We start from the raw sequence: 23,166 nt of genomic DNA on the forward strand, positions 1-23,166 counted from the left end.
AATGTGGAGGGGAAAACGGGAGGACCCGGAGAAAAATCGAGGCAACCACGGGGAGAACATGAAAACTACAATTATACAGGTGTCAGGGTCGGAATGGAACACACAACCTCCTACATACCAGGTGAGGTATTTAACATCGCCACTGCAGCACCAGTTCCTCAGTGCGCTCCACGTATACTCGCAGCCCCCATGCACCCGGTCACACTGACTGGGAGGGTTGTCTGGCCAGCAGGAAGGGACCTATCGCTCTCCCGAACTATGAACGAGTTCCTCACGGCAGCAATACCTGCAGGATGAGGAAGCGGTTGTGGTCCAGGTCTATGCCGTGGCTGCGCAGCAATTGCCCCACATCGCGGAAGGTCGCCTTGTGTCCGCTCACGGTGTACGATGACACGCTGTCCTTCGTCGCCGAGCGGGAAACAAAAAACTCGCTGCCCGGGATCACCTCGAAATCGTCCCCCTCCTGAAAAAGCACAGCAGGCTGGCTCGCAAACCTCGTCGTCTCTTACACATCAGACATCTTTATACATCAGACGTCTTCAAGTCACAAATACTTATTTTCCACTTTTGGAAACTATTAAATAAACTGCTATTAAACTATTATTTTACCAGGTACAGCCCACTGAGCTCTACAGCTCTTTTAGAGAAGCGAATTTGCCACAAATGACAGCCCAATGAAGTGGTTTATCATGTGGAAATTCAAAGCAGCCAAATACTCTTAAACGCATGTTTCTGAATGTGGAGGGAAAAAACGGAGGACCCGAAGAAAAATTGACACAACCACAGGGAGAACATGCAAACTCCAAATAAACAGGCGTCAGGGGAAAGATCGAACCCACGACCTCCTGTATACCAGGCGAGGTACTTAACATCTCGCCACCGCGGCAGCAAAGTCGTGCCCAGGCTATGGTCAGCCAGAGTCGAGACGTCAGCGTGTTTCGGATGTCACATGCAATTAACGCATCATTAGTCTTGGCCCGGCTGAGCCAATAGTTATATGCAGGTGTCTTGCGAGGCCAGCGGAGCGTGGTGTGGTTCCAGCTCAGCTTGGATGTGTCAGTGGAAAAGCGGTGAGAGATATTAGAACAAAGGGGTGGGGGGGGGGGGAACCTACAACTCTCTAATTTATTTCATACAGCCTGCGACCACACGAGGCTTACAAAATGGTCGACATTCATCCATTACCGTAATATTTTAGCCTCACTAATACGAACTGAAGGGGGAATGTTTAACCCAGCAACATTGTGTTTATAATTGTAGTGCACTCAGTCCCTTCTGTCAGTCCAGGGACCGTGTTATATTCTGTCAACACGCACATTACTTTACATTACTGGATCACTTTTAAGGCATGAGTTGCGTGGCCCACTCAAGTAATTAAAAGTCCTATATTGCCCTCGGTATGGAAAATGTTCCCCATGCCTTCACGGCGTGATGGTCATGGGGATTGTTTGACTTTACTTTACCACCCTGGTCAGTGTGGGTTTGTGAGGGCAGAGGCAGGCCCGGTTCAGATATCACACGCCACTTATATTAGCCGTGGCCGTGAACAAGTCAAGATCTTGAGTTTATCGTGTAAAGGGCTAACTACCAACTGCGCCACTGCTTCCTCCTCCTCCAGGTTAACATCACCTTACCAATAAAAGTGAGATGTAAAACAATGCTATTTTCGAATTAGTGACACTGAATCCTAACAATTGAATCATGGGTTGTCGTGGTGTGAATCATGACATGCTCACCTATTGCACACCTTCAGAGTTACTCACCTTGTCTACGATTTTTTGGAAGTGGACCTCCACAGTGCAGCTGTAAAGGTCAGGATGCGCTTCCGAATTGTGGATGAGAACGGAGAGCTTCTTGGAGCGGATCTTCTGGGCACGGTAGCCGAACACGAAGAGCATCGAGTCGATCACGTTGGACTTGCCGCTCCCGTTTGGTCCAATGATGCAAGAGAAGCGCTGCTCGCGAGACGATGAAAATGAGCAGCCAACATTTTAACAGGAATACTTTCTAGACCTATATGGGGACATAAGGTTATAAACAGATTTGTTAGAACATATCATACACAGCACTTTGATAATCCACTGCGAAATGAAGGCTGCCACATGCTATATCAGTCATGATGTTTACAGTTTGACTATACTTCACCGTGCTGGACAGTACGGGTTGATCAGGGGGGGCAGGACCAGTTCATACATCACCGCTGCTCGTGTTAGCCTTTGCCAGGAATCAAACTCAGGTAACCAAGTTCCTACTGCAGTGCACTAACCACTTTGCCACCACTCCCCCTATGCACCAGATATTGTATACTTGACCTTTTTGAATATAAACAAGATCACTTTTCTACATGTCTTGAATTTAATTTTAAACATCAAACAATCACTTGAATTTGATTGTTGACTTAGTTGGTCAATTATAGTGTAAGGGGTGGGGCACAGGATTATAGGAGCCAAGAAATTAATGGGAAAAACACGAATCAGAAGTAAAAAATGTCGTAAACCTTGCGCCACCCGACACAGGCAATTAATAAAGTTGTTACATGAGCAAATATGCGAATTTATTACTGTGTCAACACACCGGTGTTGGAGAGAAATTCTACATTTAACCATTGGGTAAGATGTTTTGCCGATAATTGCAACTAGCAGCATCAGGCAGTTGCCTGCTATCATCGGGCATAACAAATATTCCAGGCCGGTCCACTTATTGTTAAATCAAATACCTGGTATTGAACAAGTACAAATCTGGTGTGGATTTTTTTTTTCTCAAGTGTTTGACTTCAGACCTCCCTGACAATTTCACCAGCCCAGGGGGAAGGGGGCAAATTGACGAGTGCAGTCACGCCATCCCACCTTGTGGAAAGGGCCCAGGACCTGTTTCCCGGCATAGGACTTGAAGTTCTCGTTGACGATGTGTGTGATCATGAGGCGTGGGGCCCCGGGCTCGTTGGTCATTGCAGCTGGGGGAGCCGAAGGAATGCTCTCCAGGATCTCCTGCAGGGTACGCCGGTCCTCGGGAGACTCTGCTGCATCTGGAAAACCCAAGTGCAACCCCGTGGGGATGTGAATACCATCGAATGGATCTGAGTAAAGTGTTTTGAGTTCCACTCTTGGGTTTTTATCCGCACTGTTTTTCAAATACAGTCTTGCACACAATAAATTTACACTCACACCACAACTCTAAAATGAAACCCTCATGGACTTGTGAACTCGAGAGCCAAAGTACATGAATGTATAATAAATTTGCATAATCATATACAACTTAGCGTGATTTGTCCAACAAAAACATGGCAAATTACAAAAACTACAATTGAGGTTTTATATGCAGCCCACACATACAAGGCATTACAGACCAGAAATTGGCGCTTGCTCTGATGCCAAAGGCTCTGATGCAAAGTCATCTGCATCGTCGTCTTTATTTCCCCTCCTCTTGGCCGTTGAGGCTTTTGCCATTGGAGACATTTTCTCCTATAAAATACCCACAAAATGCACAACAGGGATTAATAAAACACATGAATGGGCAAAAAGAACAGAATTGTAAAAAAAAAATGTACAAATCACCAAGAGTGAATAAGTCGGACTTTAGTCTTTCAGTTGAAACACTTTACTGACAGCGAGAACATTCAAGTCATTGGCTCAACGTGTTGAGTGTAAATCAGTGGTTCTTAAAGTGTGGTCCCCGGACCCCTAGTGGGTCTTGGGCGGTCCTTCAGGTTGACCCAGATATAGTGACAATCTTGATTTGAAGCTTTCATGACTGCAGGAATCCATACTCTTTGGTTCTGTCGGTAAAGTCACGTAGGTATAATATAAATAACGTTTCGTGACTTTACCGAAAGAACCAAAGAGTATAGTGACAATGTTTACACCTTTAGTTTCGGATGTTAATTCCTATTTTACAAATTAAATTTCATTTTAAAAAAGTTAGGTTAAACGACCCTGATTAAAATGCCCTAAGATGTATGGCACGCCTAAAAAACTAAACCTGATAGTTGCATTAAAAAGTCTTTATATTCCGGAAATATAAATAATTTTGGATTAGTGGTATTGAGAGAAAAGTGAATGCGTTTTTGGACTAGGGGAGGGGGGCTGGATGGTCCGCGGAAATGTTTGCATCGGCTGAGTGGTCCATGGGCCAAACACCGGTCTAAACCAAAAATTCACATTGTCTTTAACAGATGTCTTCCTTTTTGGATACTATATGTGCTCATGCAGATGTTGCTGGTACAATTGTAAGCATATACATAACTACATCAAGCTGAACAACGAATGTGGCGGTATGCTCAAGTTTAACAAAACCTCTGCAGTGGCGTGGTTGGCATGGGTCACGGTGGAAGACATAAAACTGGGACCCTCGTCGAATTTCCCACTTATTCATAACTCGGCGCTTGGACCCGTCCGGCCGGTGGTTCCTGGTGCAGTTGCACCCCCTACACACTTAATATCTGGGTCATCCCATGTCCAGATCAAACAAAGTCCAGGGCAATTTCCATGTCAAGGTTTAAGATGATTTTGCTTGATTTATAATTTAAATGCATTTGCACGCTCAAAACACCCCCCCCCCCCGCTACTACACCACTTTTTCCGTAACGCGGCCACCCTTCGCCCCCCTCTTTACATGAACTTGGGGAGAGAATCTCCGCCTCCTCCCATTGCCCCCCCCCCCCCGGCCACTCTTCGGATTTTCAATTCTACATCTGTGGTAACTTTTCAAGACGAGCCAATGGGAACGATGTAAGACTTTTGATTTTCTGTCTAACAAAACATGCTGCAGTTACTATTTATCTCTCACAAAAATGTTTGTGTAGCCAAACGCCATTTTTTCTTTTAACGATTAAATTATTTTAAAATTGACGCCTTTTTTAAGAAAAAACGGTTTATCATTGTTTAGACATTCCATATACAGCCCTCAGCATATATATTTCACTCGTTGTGTAATCAATAGTGTTCGATTTATAAGATACATACTTTACAAGCATGATACATATTGACAGTATACAACAGTATATTCTTACACGCATACAATACGCCTTAACCACAACACGTTACTGACAGTATACAACAATATATAAAACGGGCTTAAAAAATTAAATTCGCGGTTTTACATCGACGGTTCAAAGGCAAATCGAACAAAACGCAATAAAATTCCTCTCTCTGCCTTCTTAACAGCAGCAGACGCGCTACTGCAGCCTGCCAAACAGCGCGCGAAACACCCATTCAGTCCACACACACAATCAACGATGCCTCACGCTGCAACAAGTGTGCAACGTTTAACACGAAACTCCGCAAACTTTTACGCGGGATCCACAGCTTTTCCCTCTCCACCCCTCCCTCCCCCTCAATGTTTGAGTGTCGGGTTCTACGCCGGCCGCTCCTAGCGCCTTCTCCCGCTAAAAAACAACCACCGCACAAAACACAACCACCACCACCAACACCACCAACAACAACACCACCACCAACAACACCACCAACAAGAACACCACCAACAAGAACACCACCACCAACAACACCACCACCAACAACACCACCACCAACAACACCACCACCAACAACAACAACACCACCACCGCCGCTGCACAAAACTTCGCCCGAACGCAGCGGGGGGAGAGGAAGGAGCATCGGGGGGGGGGGGCGGGCGGGGGTAGAATCGTCGGGACAATGCTTACCCTTCAAACTGCGAGTCGGCGGGGAGAATGCGAGCGAAGGGAGACGTTGTGGCGGGGTTGGGGTTGCAAGCCGGCGGCGGTGAGGAGGAGGGAGAGAAGCGAGGCGCCAAGGAGGGCGTCCGACGGAGCGGCGCTTTGAGACCGCCGCTCGAAAATGGCGCCGAAACTCAAGCCGTTGTTCGCGCGCGGCATTATGGGGGCGCTTCCGGAAGAGGAGGCGGAGACGGCGCGCGCCGGTTTGAAAACTATCTTCCGGAAGATTGTCAGCGGCGGTTTGGAAGAAATCGTCTTCTGGAAGCGGTAGATTTATTCCGGAAGATGGGTTAGCAGCGGTTTGGAAGCTGCGGCTTCTGGAAGCGGTAGTTGTATTCCGGAAAATCTTTGGCAGCGGTTTTGAAGCACCGTCTTCTGGAAGGGGAATAGGAAGAGATATTCCGGAAGATGATCAACAGGCGATTTTAAAATCATATTCCGGAAGAGGAAGTTGTCTTCCAGAAGACGTTTAGCAGGACGTTGAAAGCCATCTTCCAGCAAAATGCGTTCGACGTTTCGCGCTTGTTGCAGCGGGAAGTTATCGTTGATTCGCAGCGAGGGGGTGTTGTGTCGAATTTGATTCCCGCTCCACAGCGACTAAAACCAGTGAGGGGGCGTCCATAAATGACGTCACGTGATTTTGGACGATTTTTGCCCCCCCCCCATCGTCACACGGCGTCACAAAAAGTCAGACCCCCCCCTCAAATATGACGTCACAAAGCTCTGCCCCCCCCCCAAACCATATTTCCATTTTGAAAATAAACTTGCTTCAAATCGCTTTAAACTATTGTCAGTGTAGTGCGTATTTTATGTGGCGCTGCACTCTGATGTTGTAGGAGTGTTGTTATAACAATTCTATAGTTAAAGTTGCGAATTTTGATGTGATGTCACATTTCTCACCCCCCCCTCGTCACACATCGTCACAAATGTCTGACCCCCCCCCCCCCCCAGGTGCGTGACGTCATTTATGGACGGCCCCTTACGATTATCTTTAACCGGTCCTGGGTCGACTCAGCCACTGGAGAGACAAAGGCGGCTGGGAGTGATGCTGGCTAACAGCACTTGCCCCAATAGTTTAAGGCTATACGGGGGATATTTTGGTGTTGGTTAGTGTTGGCACAGCAGGGGGCACGGCTGATGCATCTGCCAGTCATCTCAGTCAGTCACATACATGTCAATCCCTTATACTGGTATAGAAACCTCCTGGTTACACCAGCCCACATGGGGATTATTGTGTCCGTCGTGCAGTGAGGGGCTGGGTGGGGAGGGAGGGGCTGGTCACCCCGTGGTGCCCTTATAAAACTCAACGTTTAACCTACTCACGCCGGATTGTGCCCGCCCTCACAGTCGGGCATATTTGCGGAATACACCACGCCGCCGTTGACCCTGGTCATTGACCGAGCAACTCAACGTTCCTACCAGCTCCCTCCGCAGGAATGTGTTCAGTGCCTACCTTATTATTCAGACCTTATTCGTCACCCCGCGCCCTTATACATCTCAAAGTTCATCCTACAAAGTCCCATCACAACGAAGAAACACAAACAAATAGACAATAAATTGGATTGCCCGTGTTGAAACGGCTGAACGCCGTATGGACCTGCAAACTCAATTTCTCTGTACAAGAATACGGGTAACCCGTATGGGTCAACTATGAAGTCAACGAACGGCAACCTGGCTCTCTCCCGTGTCGGCACTTCCACGTGGCCTCAAAGTGCACTGAGCCTGGCACAGGCGCCGTGGTAACGACACCGTCACTTAGTGGCGGGTGTTGGTGTCTCTGGTGTGGTCACCCTTAAAGTTTCCTTGAAGAGCTTTGGATTCGACCTGAAAAGCTGGGAACCCCTATAGCTCAGGACCGACCTGCCTGGAGAAGAAAAGTACAGGACGGTGCAGTCCTCTGTGAGAGCAGGAGAAGCTCCTGTGCCATCTTGAAGAGGCAGCGGCGCAAATCTACCAAGCGAGGACTTGTGGCTGCACCTCAGAGCTCTACATCCTCCCTGACCTGTCCAGTGTGCCACAGAGAATTCCGTGCTCGGATTGGCCTGCTCAGCCATCTGCGCACTCATCAAAACCCAACAAAATGACAAACGTGCCATGGTCATCATCAACTATGATGGACGAACAAGAGAGAGAGAGGCGTGGTGACTAGGTGGAAGCTTCGCGCGCCATTATGCGGGCTGCAGTAGCGCGTCTCCTGTTGACACTGAGGATTTGATTGCGTTACGTTCGTTTAATTTGCGTTTAACATCGTTGGTGTGTGCACGTACGCATCGCGATACCTGCCAAAAAGTCGTTTATGTAAAAACGCATGTTTTACAAACCCATTTTATGTACTGTATGTATACTGTCAGTAACGTCTTCTTGGTTCTTTCGGTAAAGGCACGTAGAAGGGAAATAATAATTTATTATTTTATTTCTTTACTATTTATTATTATTTTATTATTTTCCTTCTACGTCATTTTACCGAAAGAACCAAGAAGATGAATCCCTGCAGTCACGAAAGCTTTAAATCGAAATGTCAGTAACGTGTTGTGGTTAATGCGAATTGTATGCGTGTAGGAAGACTACTGTTGTAAACTGTTTATCGTGCGTGTAAATTATCTAAATAAAGACCTTAATCTGTATGTCTCAAAAACCACGAGTTACTTACCAACAAGACAGCTGACATTTGTTAAACAAGTTGCTTTTAGGATAATCTTTGGGTCTTTCGGTAAAGTCACGTAGATAGGTTCAAAGAAAATAACAAAAAACTACGACGTTTCGATCGCAACACAAGCGGTCGTGTGTCGCGATCGAAACGTCGTAGTTTTTTGTTATTTTATTTGAAAATATCAACGTGACTTTACCGAAAGACCCAAAGAGTATGGATTTTTGCAGTCACGAAAGCTGTAAGTCAAGATTTAGCTTTTAAGACACAGACAACAGGGAAAATCTGAAAATCCGAGATATTTTATTTTAAGGCCACCAATTCTCGTTTTTCAGTGCCCCATAAATGTTTGTGCGTGGTGTCATTCCGAAACCGTTAAAATATAACATTGCAGTTAGTGTCGTTTGATTGAGCGTTAACAGCAAATATAATTAAAGCGAGAACCATTTTTCAATATTTTATTGTTTTAAAGATATTTCAGATTAAAGCGGGTTTGAACGAAAAAAGAATCTGCATTTTATGATGTTCAAAGGGGCTGTCCATAAATGACGTCACGCGATTTTGGCGGATTTTTTACCTCCCCCCCCCTCGTCACACCGCGTCACAAAAAGTCAAACCCCCCTCAAATGTGACGTCACAAAGCTCTGCCCCCCCAAAACCATATTTCCATTTTGAAAATAAAACATGCTGGCTTTCTGACAGACCTGTTCTTCACCTGAGGACGGCTGCTTGCCTTGTGGACGAAACGTCGTGAGAATTATTTTATTATGTTTTATTTGTATTATTTTATTATTTCCCTTCTACGTGACTTTACCGAAAGAACCAAGAAGATGCTTCAAATTACTTTAAACTATTGTCATTGTAGTGTGTATTTAATATGGTGCTGCACTTTGATGTTATCGGAGAAAACACATTAAAAAGGAGACGTTGGAAAGCTGAAATTTAGCATAAAATTCACTTGAAAATATTCAACGTCTAACTATAACTGCAGATGTTCAAAATATTATATTGAAATTCTCTTATAATTATAAAATATTAAATGTAATTATAACTATAAACAAAATACTTGAAACTTTGTAGTAGAACGAAGACAAATGGAGAGGACAATAATAAATCACATATTCATTCCACAAAATGAAAAGCCCTGGTAGAATCATTCAAATCTACAAAATGTATGTTTCTACATTCTCCCATGGAGAAGCAAAGTGCTCCTTCATGGAATAAATAAAAGGTGACCTTAGTAAATTAAAATAATCAAATAGTTAAGAATGAAAATTTATAAAAATGTGTGTTGTTATAACAATTTTATTTAATTAGGTAGAACGTGTTGTTTATATTTATTTAAAGTTGCGCATTTTGATGTGACGTCACATTTCTCAAACCCCCCCTCCCCCCCTCGTCACACGTCACAAATGTCTGACCCCCCTCCCCCCCCTAGGTGCGTGACGTCATATATGGACGGCCCCAAATCTGATTAAATTGAAAACGGTAAAAGATTGGAGAGCTTCCCCTCAGAGTATTAAGTTAATTCATGTTAATTGTTTCTAATCAAAAAGGACTGAATCTTTAAATTGAGCGGTTTCCGATGGGTACGTCTTTAAATATAAGAAGTTGAATTAAATCGTTAACAAATTGTGTTTTTTGCGGGAAAATACCCATTTTTGGAGTAGTTGTTAGTGTCTGTAGATGAAAATTGTATAAAAAAATTTCAAGTTAAATATTACATTTATTGAAAACTTTTACCTGGCGAAGGCAGGTTTTCATGAACTTTATTCTAAGGTTTTTTCGGTAAAGTCACGTAGGTAAAAAATTAAAATTTATTAAAGTAAAATAAAAAATAAAATAAAAATCACGACGTTTCGGAGGCAACACAAGTTTCCGTCTTCAGGTGGAACCGTACGTATGAATCATTGCAGTCACGAAAGCTTCAAATCTAGAATTTCATGAACTAGTTTATCTTAAAAAGACAAACTATCTTCTTTCGTTAAAGTCACGTAGGTAATTTGTTTTATTTTACGTCTACCTATGTGACTTTACCGAAAGAACCAAAGAGTATGGATTCCTGCAGTCACGAAAGCTTCAAATCAAGTTTAAACTATCGATTATTGCGGGAAAAGGTAGCAGCGTTTTAAAAACGTCTTCCAGAAGACGTAGAGTCTACAACCAGCAGCCTGGTTTTGAATCAGTACTGCTGAAAGTGTTGTCTGATGGATTTTTTACCCCGCGGTGGCCAGGCGTTAACTCCCTCGCCTGGTATGCAGGAGATTGTGGGTTCGACCCCGACCTTGACGCCTGTTGTATATTTGGAGATTGCATGTTCACGTGGATTTTTCTCCAGGTCCTCCGGTTTTTTCCCTCCACATTTAGAATCGACATGCGTTTAGAGTAGTTGGCTGCTATAACTTTCCACGCGATAAGCCACATCGTTGAGCTATCATTTGTGGCCTGGTCGCTTCTGGAAAAAAAGCTATATAGCTCAGTGGGCCTTACCTGGTAAAATACAAATACTTAAAATGTTAGTTAATGTTAAGAGCAGCAGGTTGGTGTGCAGAATTTCCACATCTGCGTTCCCACGCGTTAACTATAGGGGTCATTGTCCACATAAGGATAAGAGAGAGGGATTTGCATTCACAGGGGCCTTAAATGCCCAGAATCTCAAAGCGCCTTCTCATCTCAACCATTCACTTTCTCTGCGGGAATTTATGGAGTTTTTCCGAGGGGACCCCCAGTGGTAACTAAACAAATGCGACACAGGGTGTACTGAGGACTGGCCTAAACATGGGTATAATCTGCCAGTGGGAATTCGATGTGACTCAGTTTTCCCAATTAAGCGATTTGTTTTTTTCTTGGCAAATTTGGACCATTACTACAGCACACTTGGCACATTTATCACCAAATAACGTCCCGGGAATATTTTTTTTCTCAAGTCCACTATAAAGCAGACAGCGCGCAGTGTTTACGGTTAATACATCCACAGTATTGGCCAGGGCGGCCCGCTATGCTGTAACAGCGGAGCTCTGCAACAAAACGCGCTCCCGCCGTGCCGTGTCACCGCCCCATCGCCGCGTTGCACACACACTCACACACGTGGTGCGTGGCGGCAGCAGCAGCAGCAAGTTGCAAGCCCCACTTGGCTCGGTGTCAACGGTGTCAGGAAAAGTGATTCCCTTCCACCGCATGCCGACTGCAATTACAGCTGCGCCCATCTCAAGCGCGAGTTGTTCCATGTTCCGACAGCCGGGTGGCAGCCGCTGGGCTGTCTGTAACCTCTGCTTATCCATTTATTACTATTTCTTCTGTTGTGCCTTTCGAAAATTTGCAGGGATAAATTCTTCAATGAATATGTTATGGTTCGCTGGTGAGTGGCACACAAACAATAGCAACATCCGTAGCTGGAGGTATATGTAGTTCTATGGGTCTCTATGCAAGAACTTGGTTCTTTATGCAAGTGTACAGAGGGCAATGAAAATGTACGTAAGTCCATTGATCTCCACGTGAGATTACGATTCTCTAAGTCGATGAGTTTCTATATAAGTCTCGGGAATCTCTATGTAAGTCAAATAAATGGCCAATGCCCCATCGCCCCCCCCCCCACACCGACCTTCCTTCATAGCCTGACACCTGGGCCCCGTCTGGCCCGTGGGTGCCAGTGCAGTTGCTCTGCCTGCTTACTCGAGAGCTAAGCCACTTTTGTAAATCGCACATTGGTGGTGTAGGTTATAATCGCCACCGTATTACACGTGGTCAGCATGGAACAAACTATTCTAAATACGTTCTCCCCAAAGAGGGTGACACCCTTCCTGCAATGCGATGACCAGCATTCACATGGCATACCTCTATAATAATAATTCTCAGACCTTTGTCAATCCACTGGTGCATGAAGGCCTCCCTATACATTGCGGCCGTGGGTGGTTTAACCATACTTTACCACGTTGGTCAGTGCGGGCTGATGAATTAGTGGTAGTGGAGGGAACTAGACAAGTTCAGATATTAGTCATGATGTTACTGGTAGGAACCTCCTGGTTCACCAGCCCACAGGGGATTATTGTGTCCGTCCGTCGTGCAGGGAGGGGCTGGGTGGGGAGGGAGGGGCTGGGTGGGGAGGGTGGGTGGGGAGGGGCTGGGTAAGGAGAGTGGGGAGGGGATGGGTGGGGAGGGGAGGGTGGGGAGGGGCTGGGTGGGGAGGGTGGGGAGGGGCTGGGTAGGGAGGGTGGGGAGGGGCTGGGTGGGGAGGGGAGGGTGGGGAGGGGCTGGGTGGGGAGGGGCTGGGTGGGGAGGGTGGGGCTGGGTGGGGGGTGAGAGGGGTGAGGCTGGGTGGGGAGGGGCTGGTCACCCCGTGGTGCCCTTATAAAACTCAACGTTTAACCAACTCATGCCGGCTTGTGCCCGCCCTCACAGTCGGGCATATTTGCGGAATACACCACGCCGCCGTTGACCCTGCAGGTCATTGACCGAGCAACCCAACGTTCCTACCAGCTCCCTCCGCAGGAATGTGTTAGCCGTGGCCAGGAATTATATTCCAGTTCGGTTTAGAGTGCAATGCGCGAACCGCTACGCTATCACTCTCCCGATCATCATCAGCCATGACCAATCCACCGCTGGATGAAGACCCCCCCAAGCCGTTTCCAGCTCTCGCAGCTCTGCGAAGACCTGCCCACCAAACATCTGCCCACGATCTGATCTCGCTCCGTCTCCACGGCGGGACGTGTCATCGAACGCGTCCCATGCCTTGGCTGCCACTTCGTCACTCTTCTCGACCATCCGCAATCGACCCCTCTCGCCAAGAAGCGTCCTGCCCAAGCGGGCGTACTTTTTTAATTCACAGCTTGAATTGTTGTCTTTTGTCAAATGCGTGTGGTCTCAAATCCACGTGTAACCGCTTTCTCTCCCTCTCTCTGTCTCAATTAAATTTCTCAGCATTCAATCTCCGTGCTTATTTGCGCCCTTTTTCGTTTCGTCTTCCAGCTACCATTATTATTAACGACCGTGCTTCTCACCGTGACACCAACACCACCACTCACCGCCGCCTAGCCATTGCTATTATCATTGCTGCGCAATTGTTGCAGTCGTAGGAGCAATAAAGATTTTAAAAAAATTGGCATCGCCCCCGTACGCTATGCTTTTCCCCTCCTGCGTTTGGCATCTCGTTTGTATTTGCAGCTGAGGCAACCGGCAGTTTCCCCACCCCTTTAATGTCACCGGATACTCGACGTTGGGGACACTCTCTTGGGAGCCACGTTGGGAGGGGTAGGGGTTGGGTAGCATTGCGTTAAGCCACGATGATGACTCATAGGCGATGACTGGAACCACTGCCGCTCGGCGTGTGGTCGTTGTTGAACGGAGCAAGGGGGGTTCCACCTCGAACTGTTGCCAGAGACACGCCGTTTGGTGGTTGTTGTGGTTGTTGTGGTGGTAGTTGTGGCGTTCCTCGCTCGCCCTAGGGCGTTGCATCCGATGTTGCTAGAGCTGCCTTTGGAATGGTCGAGTGCCCTCAAGGAATTGTCCGGCTCGTCGGGTGTTTCTCAAGCAACAAGATAACGTTTACGAGGTGTCGAATGTGCCACAGTACTTATTGCGACATTTGACGCATTTCTTTGAGATTTAAAACAGATTGTAGTTTCCGTGCGTTGGATAATGTGCTTGGAATGGGCAAAGGCGCAGGCCTGCAATGGCTTTGTTGTTGACAGCTTACGGAGGAAATGTACGGGGCCGATTCACATATTGACCAATTAGATGTTTTCGTCTGAAGCAGAATATTCGTGCTGTATACAATCACATTTACAAATGTGATTTGTAACTACATCTTGACTTAAAGCTTTCGTGACTGCAGGAATTCATATTCTTTGGGTCTTTCGGTTAAGTCACGTAGATCGGTTGAAAGACATTACATTTTTTGTTATTTTCTTTCACTCTATCAACGTGACTTTACCGTAAGACCCAAAGAACATGATTTGTAACTTTAATCCTTACCCGTGTATCGATAAGTACATTTTAATGTGCAATTTGTATCGGCTCTGCGTTGTCTTGGTGTGGTCTGGGAATGGTTTCGCTGTTGTTCTTTTCTGCATTGCCCAAGCTTGGAAATTGATTGTCTTGTGCAATTTGAACTTACAGGGAGTCCGACTTACGATGGGGTCGTCGTAACGCATCTCCATCGTAAGTAGAAGACTACCTGTATATTCTTAATTTAATTTTCTATTAATTTCGTTTCAGTGATTTACTTACCTTTCATATACTTAGCACTCCTAATCGTTGTTATTGTTTCTTGTGTAACTTTCTGAACCGCCCCTGCTGGACAGCTGTGAAAAAGAGCTTCATAGTTCATCGGATTTCTCCAGGATAAATAAAGATTCCGATCGCGTCGGACAACTGGGAACCAGCTGCTGTATGCTGCTTGAGGCCAAAACCTGTTGGATTATTTATTTGTTGTTTGTAAATGTACCTGCTGTTGGAAAGGAGGTTTAATTACACATTTAACGCGCGTTTTGCATCATCCATGTTTGTTTTATCCTGGCCGTACCTCTTCATGCATTACCCCAAATGAAAGAGCATTAGATTGAGCTTCATAGGTCATCGGATTTCTTCAGGATAAATAAAAGCGTCCGATTATTCACGGTGAATGCTTTCCCACGTCTCCACCACCAAAGCGGCGGCATGTTACGGCCGTTTGCTCAAGGCGTGTAACTGACACGTGGTGTAAGGCTGTTTCATGAAGTACCTTTGCTACCCCATTACAATAAAAAAAAACCCAAAACGTATGTCAATCTCTATATATATAAAAGGGAAATTTGTGAATATGTGTGTCTGTTCAAAATGTTTAGCGTACTTCCCAGCATGCAATAAACTTTACATTTGCCATGTCGGTACTTTCCAGACTGTACACCATGCAAAAATGATACAAAATTTACTTTTGTATATTTTTTTAGGGGGAGGGCGCAATTTTGCACGGCAAGTGAGCTGTGACGTCACAGCTGTCATGTGATCCGCGCATGTGGAAGCGTAACGGAGGGTGCCTGCTGATGTCACCCCCCCCAACCCTCCACGGGTACAGTGCCATACAAATGTGTTGCAGGTCTAAGGCGTTCTTCGCGCAGCATTGCTTTATTATTCCACTCGTTTACTGCCGTACGCACCCTGAAAGTTGTGTGTGTCTGCAGAAAGCGCGTGTATGTGTACCTATAGACGCACGCGCGTGTGTGTGTGTGAGGGGGGGGAGCGGTAATGTAGCGATTCGCACGCTGCGCTACGAACCCGGCGACCCGAGTTCGATTCCCGCTCACGGCCACCACCGGTGACGATTATTTGAACCGGTCCTGGGCCTCCCCTAGGTCGACTCAGCCTCAAATGAGTAACTGGTGTGGTGTGTGAACATCGCCACTGGGGAGACAAAGGCGGCCGGGCATGGTGAATCCAAGTGCCGGGTAGTAAAGCTAGTATTAATATGAAGTTGTGTTGCTATTGGGGGTTTACCCGATATATAACTGTGCAATACACAAGACAAAGTAATCAACGATGTGGAAATTGTGCACTGCCAGGGAGCCTTTGAGGTCGAGTGGGATGTGCAAAGCTTCCTTTGTGTGTGTGTTTATTTTATTACGTGGAGGACTGTTTGCTTAATCGTTGTGTTGCGTATGCAAAACCGGGCATATGAGATGGTCGTTGTCGTCCGGGAGACACGCACGAACATTGGGAAGCATTTCAGAATCCCATGCGTAACGCGTGGGTTGTTTTTATTATTACACGCTTTCATTTAACTCACTGTTGTTGTTATTGTCGTTTCGTATCCTCAAATCTTGTACCTCAATTTTAACCCACTTCCCAGTGTGGTATCGACTGCAAACTCGGTATACTTATGTCATACTGATGACAATACTATATTCTATCATAAAATATATATATATACAGTGCGGGAAAAAAGTATTTGATCCCCTGCTGATTTTGTACGTTTGCCCACTGACAAAGAAATTATCAGTCTATAATTTTAATGGTAGGTTTATTTGAACAGTGAGCGACAGAATAAGAACAAAAAATACAGAAAAATGCATGTCAACATTTTTATAAATTGATTTGCATTTGAATGAGGGAAATAAGTATTTGACCCCTCTGCAAAACATGACTTAGTACTTGGTGGCAAACCCCTTTTGGCAATCACAGAGGTCAGACGTTTCTTGTAGTTGGTCACCAGGTTTGCACACATCTCAGGAGGGATTTTGTCCCACTCCTCTTTGCAGATCTTCTCCAAGTCATCAAGGTTTCGAGGCTGACGTTTGGCAACTCGAACCTTCAGATCCCTCCACAGATTTTCTTTGGATTAAGGTCTGGAGCCTGGCTAGGCCTTGGCCGTGTGTTTTGGGTCATTGTCATGCTGGAATACCCATCCACGACCCATTTTCAATGCCCTGGCTGAGGGAAGGAGGTTCTCACCCAAGATTTGACGGTACATGGCCCCATCCATCGTCCCTTTGATGTGGGGAAATTGTCCTGTCCCCTTATCAGAAAAACACCCCCAACGCATAATGTTTCCACCTCCATGTTTGACGGTGGGGATGGTGTTCTTAGGCAGCATTCCTCCTCCTCCAAACACGGCGAGTTGAGTTGATGCCAAAGAGCTCCATTTTGGTCAGATCTGACCACAACACTTTCACCCAGTTGTCCTCTGAATCATTCAGATGTTCATTGGAAAACTTCAGACGGGCATGTATATGTGCTATCTTGAGCAGGGGGACCTTGCGGGCGCTGCAGAATTTCAGTCCTTCACGGCGTAGTCTGTTACCAACTGTTTTCTTGGTGACTATGGTCCCAGCTGCCTTGAGATCATTGACAAGATCCTCCCGTGTAGTTCTGGGCTGATTTGTCACCGTTCTCATGATCATTGCAACTCCACGAGGTGAGATCTTGCATGGAGCCCCAGGCCGAGGGAGATTGACAGTTCTTTTGTGTTTCTTCCATTTGCGAATAATCGCACCAACTGTTGTCACCTTCTCACCAAGCTGCTTGGCGATGGTCTTGTAGCCCATTCCAGCCTTGTGCAGGTCTACAATCTTGTTCCTGACATCCTTGGAGAGCTCTTTGGTATTGGCTATGGTGGAGAATTTGGAATCTGATTGATTGGTTGCTTCTGTGAACAGGTGTATTTTATACAGGTAACAAGCTGAGATTAGGAGCACTCCCTTTAAGAGTGTGCTCCTAATCTCAGCTCTTTACCTGTATAAAAGACACCTGGGAGCCAGAAATCTTTCTGATTGAGAGGGGATCAAATACTTATTTCCGTCATTAAAATGCAAATCAATTTATAATATTTTTGACATGCGTTTTTCTGGACTTATTTGCTGTTATTCTGTCTCTCACTGTTCAAATAACCCTACCATTAAAATTATTGACTGATAATTTCTTCGTCAGTGGGCAAACGTACAAAATCAGCAGGGGATCAAATATTTTTTTCCCTCACTGTATTTTGCAAAAAATTTGTATATGTTATGTTTCGGCTTGGGTCTAATTGTCCATGGTCAACTGACGTTGGCTGTAATTGGCCACGGTCCCTTCCGTTATGGCAAGCTTCGGGGCCACTTACTGGAGTCGTGGAGTTCTGCCATTACTCGTACGGTACATTTCATAAAAGCGTGTTTTAAAAAAGTTTTTTTAAAATATTACTTATTTTCTTATTTGTTGCTCATCCGTTACTTGACGAGACTGCAGTTTTGACATCTCAAGTGCCACCGGGAGAAGAGAGTATTTATTGTTCGCTGGTCCCTTGCTGACACTTGTTTATTCTGTGGGTTAGCCAACAAATGTTGAATTTCCAAGGGCCGAGTCTGCTGTTTGTCAAAGACGATTGTGCATGCCTCCCCCCCATCCCGTGCCGCGCTACGTGGTGGTTCTCTGCAAGCACTCACGTGGGAGGAGATCGACTCCGGCAGCAGCAGCACAATTGTGTACAATTCGTGCACAGATTAACGCTCCTTGATGTGCCCACTCACTATTGACGTGTGCGTTTAACGAGGTCCCAGGGCGCCGCGGTGGCGAGATGCTAACTCCCTCGTGGGTTCGATCCCCACCCTGGCGCCTGTCTGCTTGGAGTCTGCGTGACTTCCTCTCCCCGTGGTCGCGTGGATTTTTCACCGGGGTCCTCTGATTTTTTTTCCCCTCCACAATTAGAAATATGCGTTTTGAGTAGTTGGCTGCTATACATTTCCACGTGATAAGCCACTACGTTGAGCTGTCATTTGCTCCTCCCCCCCGCCCTTAACCTATATATAGTCTCGTGTCTCTTAGAGTTCTCCCCAATTGATACAGTAATTTTGCTGTGACGGTGCCACCTGAAGACGGAAGCTTGTGTTGCCTCCGAAACGTCGTGATTCATATTATTTTTATTTTATTTTTAACCTACGTGACTTTACCGAAAAAAACAAAGAGTACTGTCAATTGCGGTCAGATCGCTTGTAAAAGAGTCTTATACAGCTCAGTGGACCTTACCTGGTAAAATAAAAAAGTGGTTTAATAGTTTATAGTCTTATTTTTAATGGAGTGCCCTTGCCAATAACGACTTGTAATCCGGGAGGGAGCCTACCTTGGAGATGGCGCGACAACATCAGTTGATGTGAAGGTGCTGGATAGATTATTGCATCGAAGGATCATCAGAAGTGGTGGCGGGTTGGGGAGACCTTCCTCCGGCAGTGGATTGATCAAGGCTGATGATGATGAATCCAGCAGCATGTGTAACAAGCTTGACCCTGCTGATGAGACCTAATAAGGTCGTAGCTGGTCCAGAGTGTGTTTTGCTTGAATAAATGGTGTTTGATAATTTTTGTCTGAGACACGGAATGGAGTTATCCTTATATTTGATTTTAGCAATGTGACAAGAAAGCATCTACCTGACAAATACCAGTACTTTCTCCAGTGATATACCTGGTATACACACGAAGGTGTACAGCCCTTTTTTGTCAACCCGGCATCGAGTTCCCTTCTATAAGGCAGTACAGTAAAAATACATGGGACTCCAGCTGTTTCGTCTGGATGGGATCGAGTGTTCCCCCCTCGCCCCCGTGGGGTTTCTCCGGGTGCTCCGGTTTCCTTCCATGTGTAAACACTTAATAATTGTCCGATAACAACTTGATGTATAGAGGACTGTAGAGCTTGGGGAATTGTTGGTAGCGCCGGCTCGCCGCGCGACTGCCTTGCCACTTACACCATTGGTACCTTATTTGCCAGTTAAAAATATGATAATTGTTTTTTTACCCTTTTATCTGGCAACAAAACTGACACCTTTTTTACGAGGAGTCATGTTTGCATCGACCACAATACCTGCAGTCATAATGCAAACAAAAAACATAACTCTGATAATGTATGCACTGTCCTTGAAGTTGATTGGTCCACACCCGAGACAGCTTTCCTTAGAGCCTAGTCTCACATGGGTTGGACCAGATGACGCCAAAAGGCGCACAACTCAAAGGCAATGCACCATCAGAGTATAAGAGCTCGGGGTAAACATTTACACCATTGGTACCTCATTTGGCAGTAAAAAATATGATAATTGTTTTTTTACCCTTTTATCTGGCAACAAAACTGACACCTTTTTTTACGAGGAGTCATGTTTGCATAGACGACAATACCTGCAGTCATAATGAAAACAAAAAACATAACTCTGATAATGTATGCACTGTCCTTGAAGTTGATTGGTCCACACCCGAGACAGATTTCACTCCTCGTAAAAAAAAGGTGTCAGTTTTGTTGCCAGATAAAAGGGTAAAAAACTAATTATCATGCCTTGCCACTTGTCTGCGGTTTCTCCGCGTACCTCTGAGTCATCATCATCAACTTCTTTCTCTCTTTGTACGAGAGTGAGCCAATATCGTGCAGCGTCGCCTTACAATTTAAAATCACGATTGTTAATCCACTGCTGGATGAGGAGGGGGGGATGGCCTCCCCACGCCATGCAGGTCGTGGGGGTTGTTTCCACACTCGACCGCGGCTGGTGAGTGCGGGTTGGCGAAGGACATCGGAGGCCCAGGACTGGTTCGGCAGTCACTCGTCACTGATGTCAGCCGTGGCCGTGAATCAAACTCAGGTGGCTCGGCTCATGGTATCGTGCCACGAACCACTGTGACACCAACTGCACCTGCCACGCCGGTCAGTGCGGGGTTGCTGACGGCAGTGAGTATCGACGTGGAAGTACAGAATCGCGGTACAATTGCCTCCGTGGCAGTGCACTCTGGTGACCAAAGAAAATATCCGGTTTCGACATCCAGTGTCTCATTAGCAGCAGAGCCAGGCTTGCTTGAACCAATACTGGCAAACTCCCAGATGTTTCTTGGCAAAGTCCCCCCCCCCCTCTCGTTTAGATATTGGTGCCAGCTCGAGATATTGGAGCTAACTCGAGATATTGGAGCTAATTCGAGATATTGGAGCTAGCTCGAGATATTGGAGCTAACTCGAGATATTGGTGCTAGCTCGAGATATTGGAGCTAACTCGAGATATGGAGCTAGCTCGAGATATTGGAGCTAACTCGAGATATTGGAGCTAACTAGAGATATTGGAGCTAGCTCGAGATATTGGAGCCGGCTCGAGATATGGGCGCAAGCTCAACCAAAAGCTCTGTGCAACAATAACCAACACAAATTAATTATTTATCTCGGGCGCACTCTCAATGTATTGATTTTACCCGCTCACTTCCACATCGAGTTGAGCATTTGCTTGTCCCTTTTGTTTATTCGTCACCCTGAATATCCTTTTTATGGCGGTGGAGCGCGACGAAGTTGGCAACACCATTTCAATTCCCGGGCCATGGCTAACATCAACGCGTGTACTCCTGTGTTGAACTTCTTTCGCACCGCACGTAGCCAACGGTTTTCTGTTGCGGGACTGTGGGGGTCGATTTTGGGTTTCCGGGCCAAAAGTTCCACGCTTTCCGCTCTCTTTCGCTCGCTCGCCACCGTGGCGTGCGCGATGACCACCACAACCACGTGACTTTTCTTTTGTGTTGTGCGCAGTGCTTTTAGCACCACAGCGCGTCGATTTGTAGCGTTTATTTTCATTTTGTTGCTGGTGTGTGTGTATTTCATATCGAAATCGCCTCCAGTGCTTTTGCTGCTGGCGGCAATAAAAGTTGTTTAAAAAGTCTCCGCGCAAGAACGCAACGCCGTTAGCCGAGGCCACGTGCCAAGCGATGCCAATCGATTGCGCGCGCGATACAAATAACCGGCATGACGCGCTCGGTGTTGTGTGACGTTTGTACAAAAGTTTCGTCTGTGTGTTTTTCTTATCCGCGAGGGTATGCTGCAGATGAATTATAGCATTCCTTTGTGTGTGTGTCTATATACTGTACTACCAACCTGGCCAACCAGAATTCGATTCTCGCTCACGGCAACCAACACCAGTGACGATTAGCGGAACCGGTCCTGAGCCTCCCCCACTGGGGAGACAAAGGCGGCCGGGCGTGGTGTTGGCCACCCACCCCCTCGTGCGCCGTGCCGGCCTTCGTAGGCGCTGCTCATTAACAGCACTTGCCCCACAAGTCTGTTAAGGCTATACGGGGAGGGGGGTATTTATATTTGTCTCTATACTGTCCTGTACGCACACACTCAATTCTAGAATACTCGGTGCATATCTAAAGCGAGAATACGGCTCAGTCCAGGGCCGTCCATAGGTGGGGGAGGGGTCGACACGGGGCAAACTCCACCGTGCCCCCCCCCACCGCACCCCGGTATCACATCCGACACTGTGACGTCGAAGCGCGGGCTGCCCGCCCTCAAAGCGCGGGGCCCGGGACGGTCGCCCTGATTCACCGTAACCCGAGGGACGGCTGTCTCTGTCACTCGGTTCGTGTAGTAGATACCACTGATTCTATTGTATGTAGTAGATACTACTGACTCTATTGTGTGTAGGGTGTGTAGTAGATACTAATGACTCTACTGTATGTAGGATGTGTAGTAGATACTACGGAATCTATTGTGTGTAGGGTGTGTAGTAGATACTACTGACTCTATTGTGTGTAGGGTGTGTAGTAGACACTACTGACTCTACTGTGTGTAGGGTGTGTAGTAGACACTACTGACTATTGTGTGTAGGGTGTGTAGTAGATACTACCGACTCTAGTGTGTGTAGGCTGTGTAGTAGATACTACCGACTAGCAGTGGCGGCTCCTGCAAAATCTCTCAGGGGGGGCAAATGTCTGGATGATTGATAAGGTCCACCCATGCAATGAATAAATTAACAGCTTAAGCATGTAAAGGCAACTTCACTTCTTTAATATTAATGAAAAATAAAGTGACTCTTACAATACATCTTGTTTGTTTATATACTCACTATTAAAACAAACCACTCAAGTTTATTTTATTAAAGATTCCACTAGGTGGCGATAAATTATATTGTTGGATGAAACGTGCTTACGTATGATGACGTTAGCACGTATGATGACGTAAGCACGTTAGTGCATGCCCTCCCGGAAGCCATAGAGAATGCATTGCAGCGCCCCCGTTCGAAAAAAAACATCTTTGAATGTAAGTCTATGGGGCCACTCGGGGCGATTCTCAGCCGTAGTGAAATCGCCCAAAAAGAGGTGGTACTCCACAGAACGTGACATGACGCTGATTGGACTATATCCAGAGGCTGACAGTGACGGCTAGCGTGACTCTGTGGTTGAATGACATTGGTGGTGCGTCGCCCAATCGCCCTAATGAAGAAACCGCCCCTGCCGACTAGTATATGTAGGGTGTGTAGGCATGTATGCCTACAAAATACATTTACAATGTATCTTTTTGAGGGAGGCAGTGGAGGGAGTGATTTTTGTTTCCAGGGGGGGTTTGACAATTGTTGTGAAACTGTTGGATC

At 46.2% G+C, this 23,166-nt stretch overlaps 1 protein-coding gene across 1 annotated transcript in view; it reads right to left on the reverse strand.

Moving 5' to 3' along the window:
• The window catches only part of SMC4 (structural maintenance of chromosomes 4), a 38,164-nt gene extending 32,313 nt beyond the window's left edge, over window positions 1-5,851 (reverse strand). Inside the window, exons 1-5 of the mRNA XM_078616551.1 lie at window positions 5,660-5,851; window positions 3,347-3,461; window positions 2,847-3,025; window positions 1,764-1,955; window positions 287-463 (exon numbers count right to left, since the gene is read on the reverse strand). Coding sequence (XP_078472677.1) covers window positions 287-463; window positions 1,764-1,955; window positions 2,847-3,025; window positions 3,347-3,455 — 657 coding nt within the window. The 5' untranslated portion in view covers window positions 3,456-3,461; window positions 5,660-5,851. The remainder of the gene's footprint in view (window positions 1-286; window positions 464-1,763; window positions 1,956-2,846; window positions 3,026-3,346; window positions 3,462-5,659) is intronic.
• Window positions 5,852-23,166: the final 17,315 nt, after the last annotated feature.

This window comes from Lampetra planeri, chromosome 51 (assembly GCF_965212315.1).
Source record: "Lampetra planeri chromosome 51, kcLamPlan1.2.h2, whole genome shotgun sequence".
Lineage (NCBI taxonomy): Eukaryota > Metazoa > Chordata > Hyperoartia > Petromyzontiformes > Petromyzontidae > Lampetra > Lampetra planeri.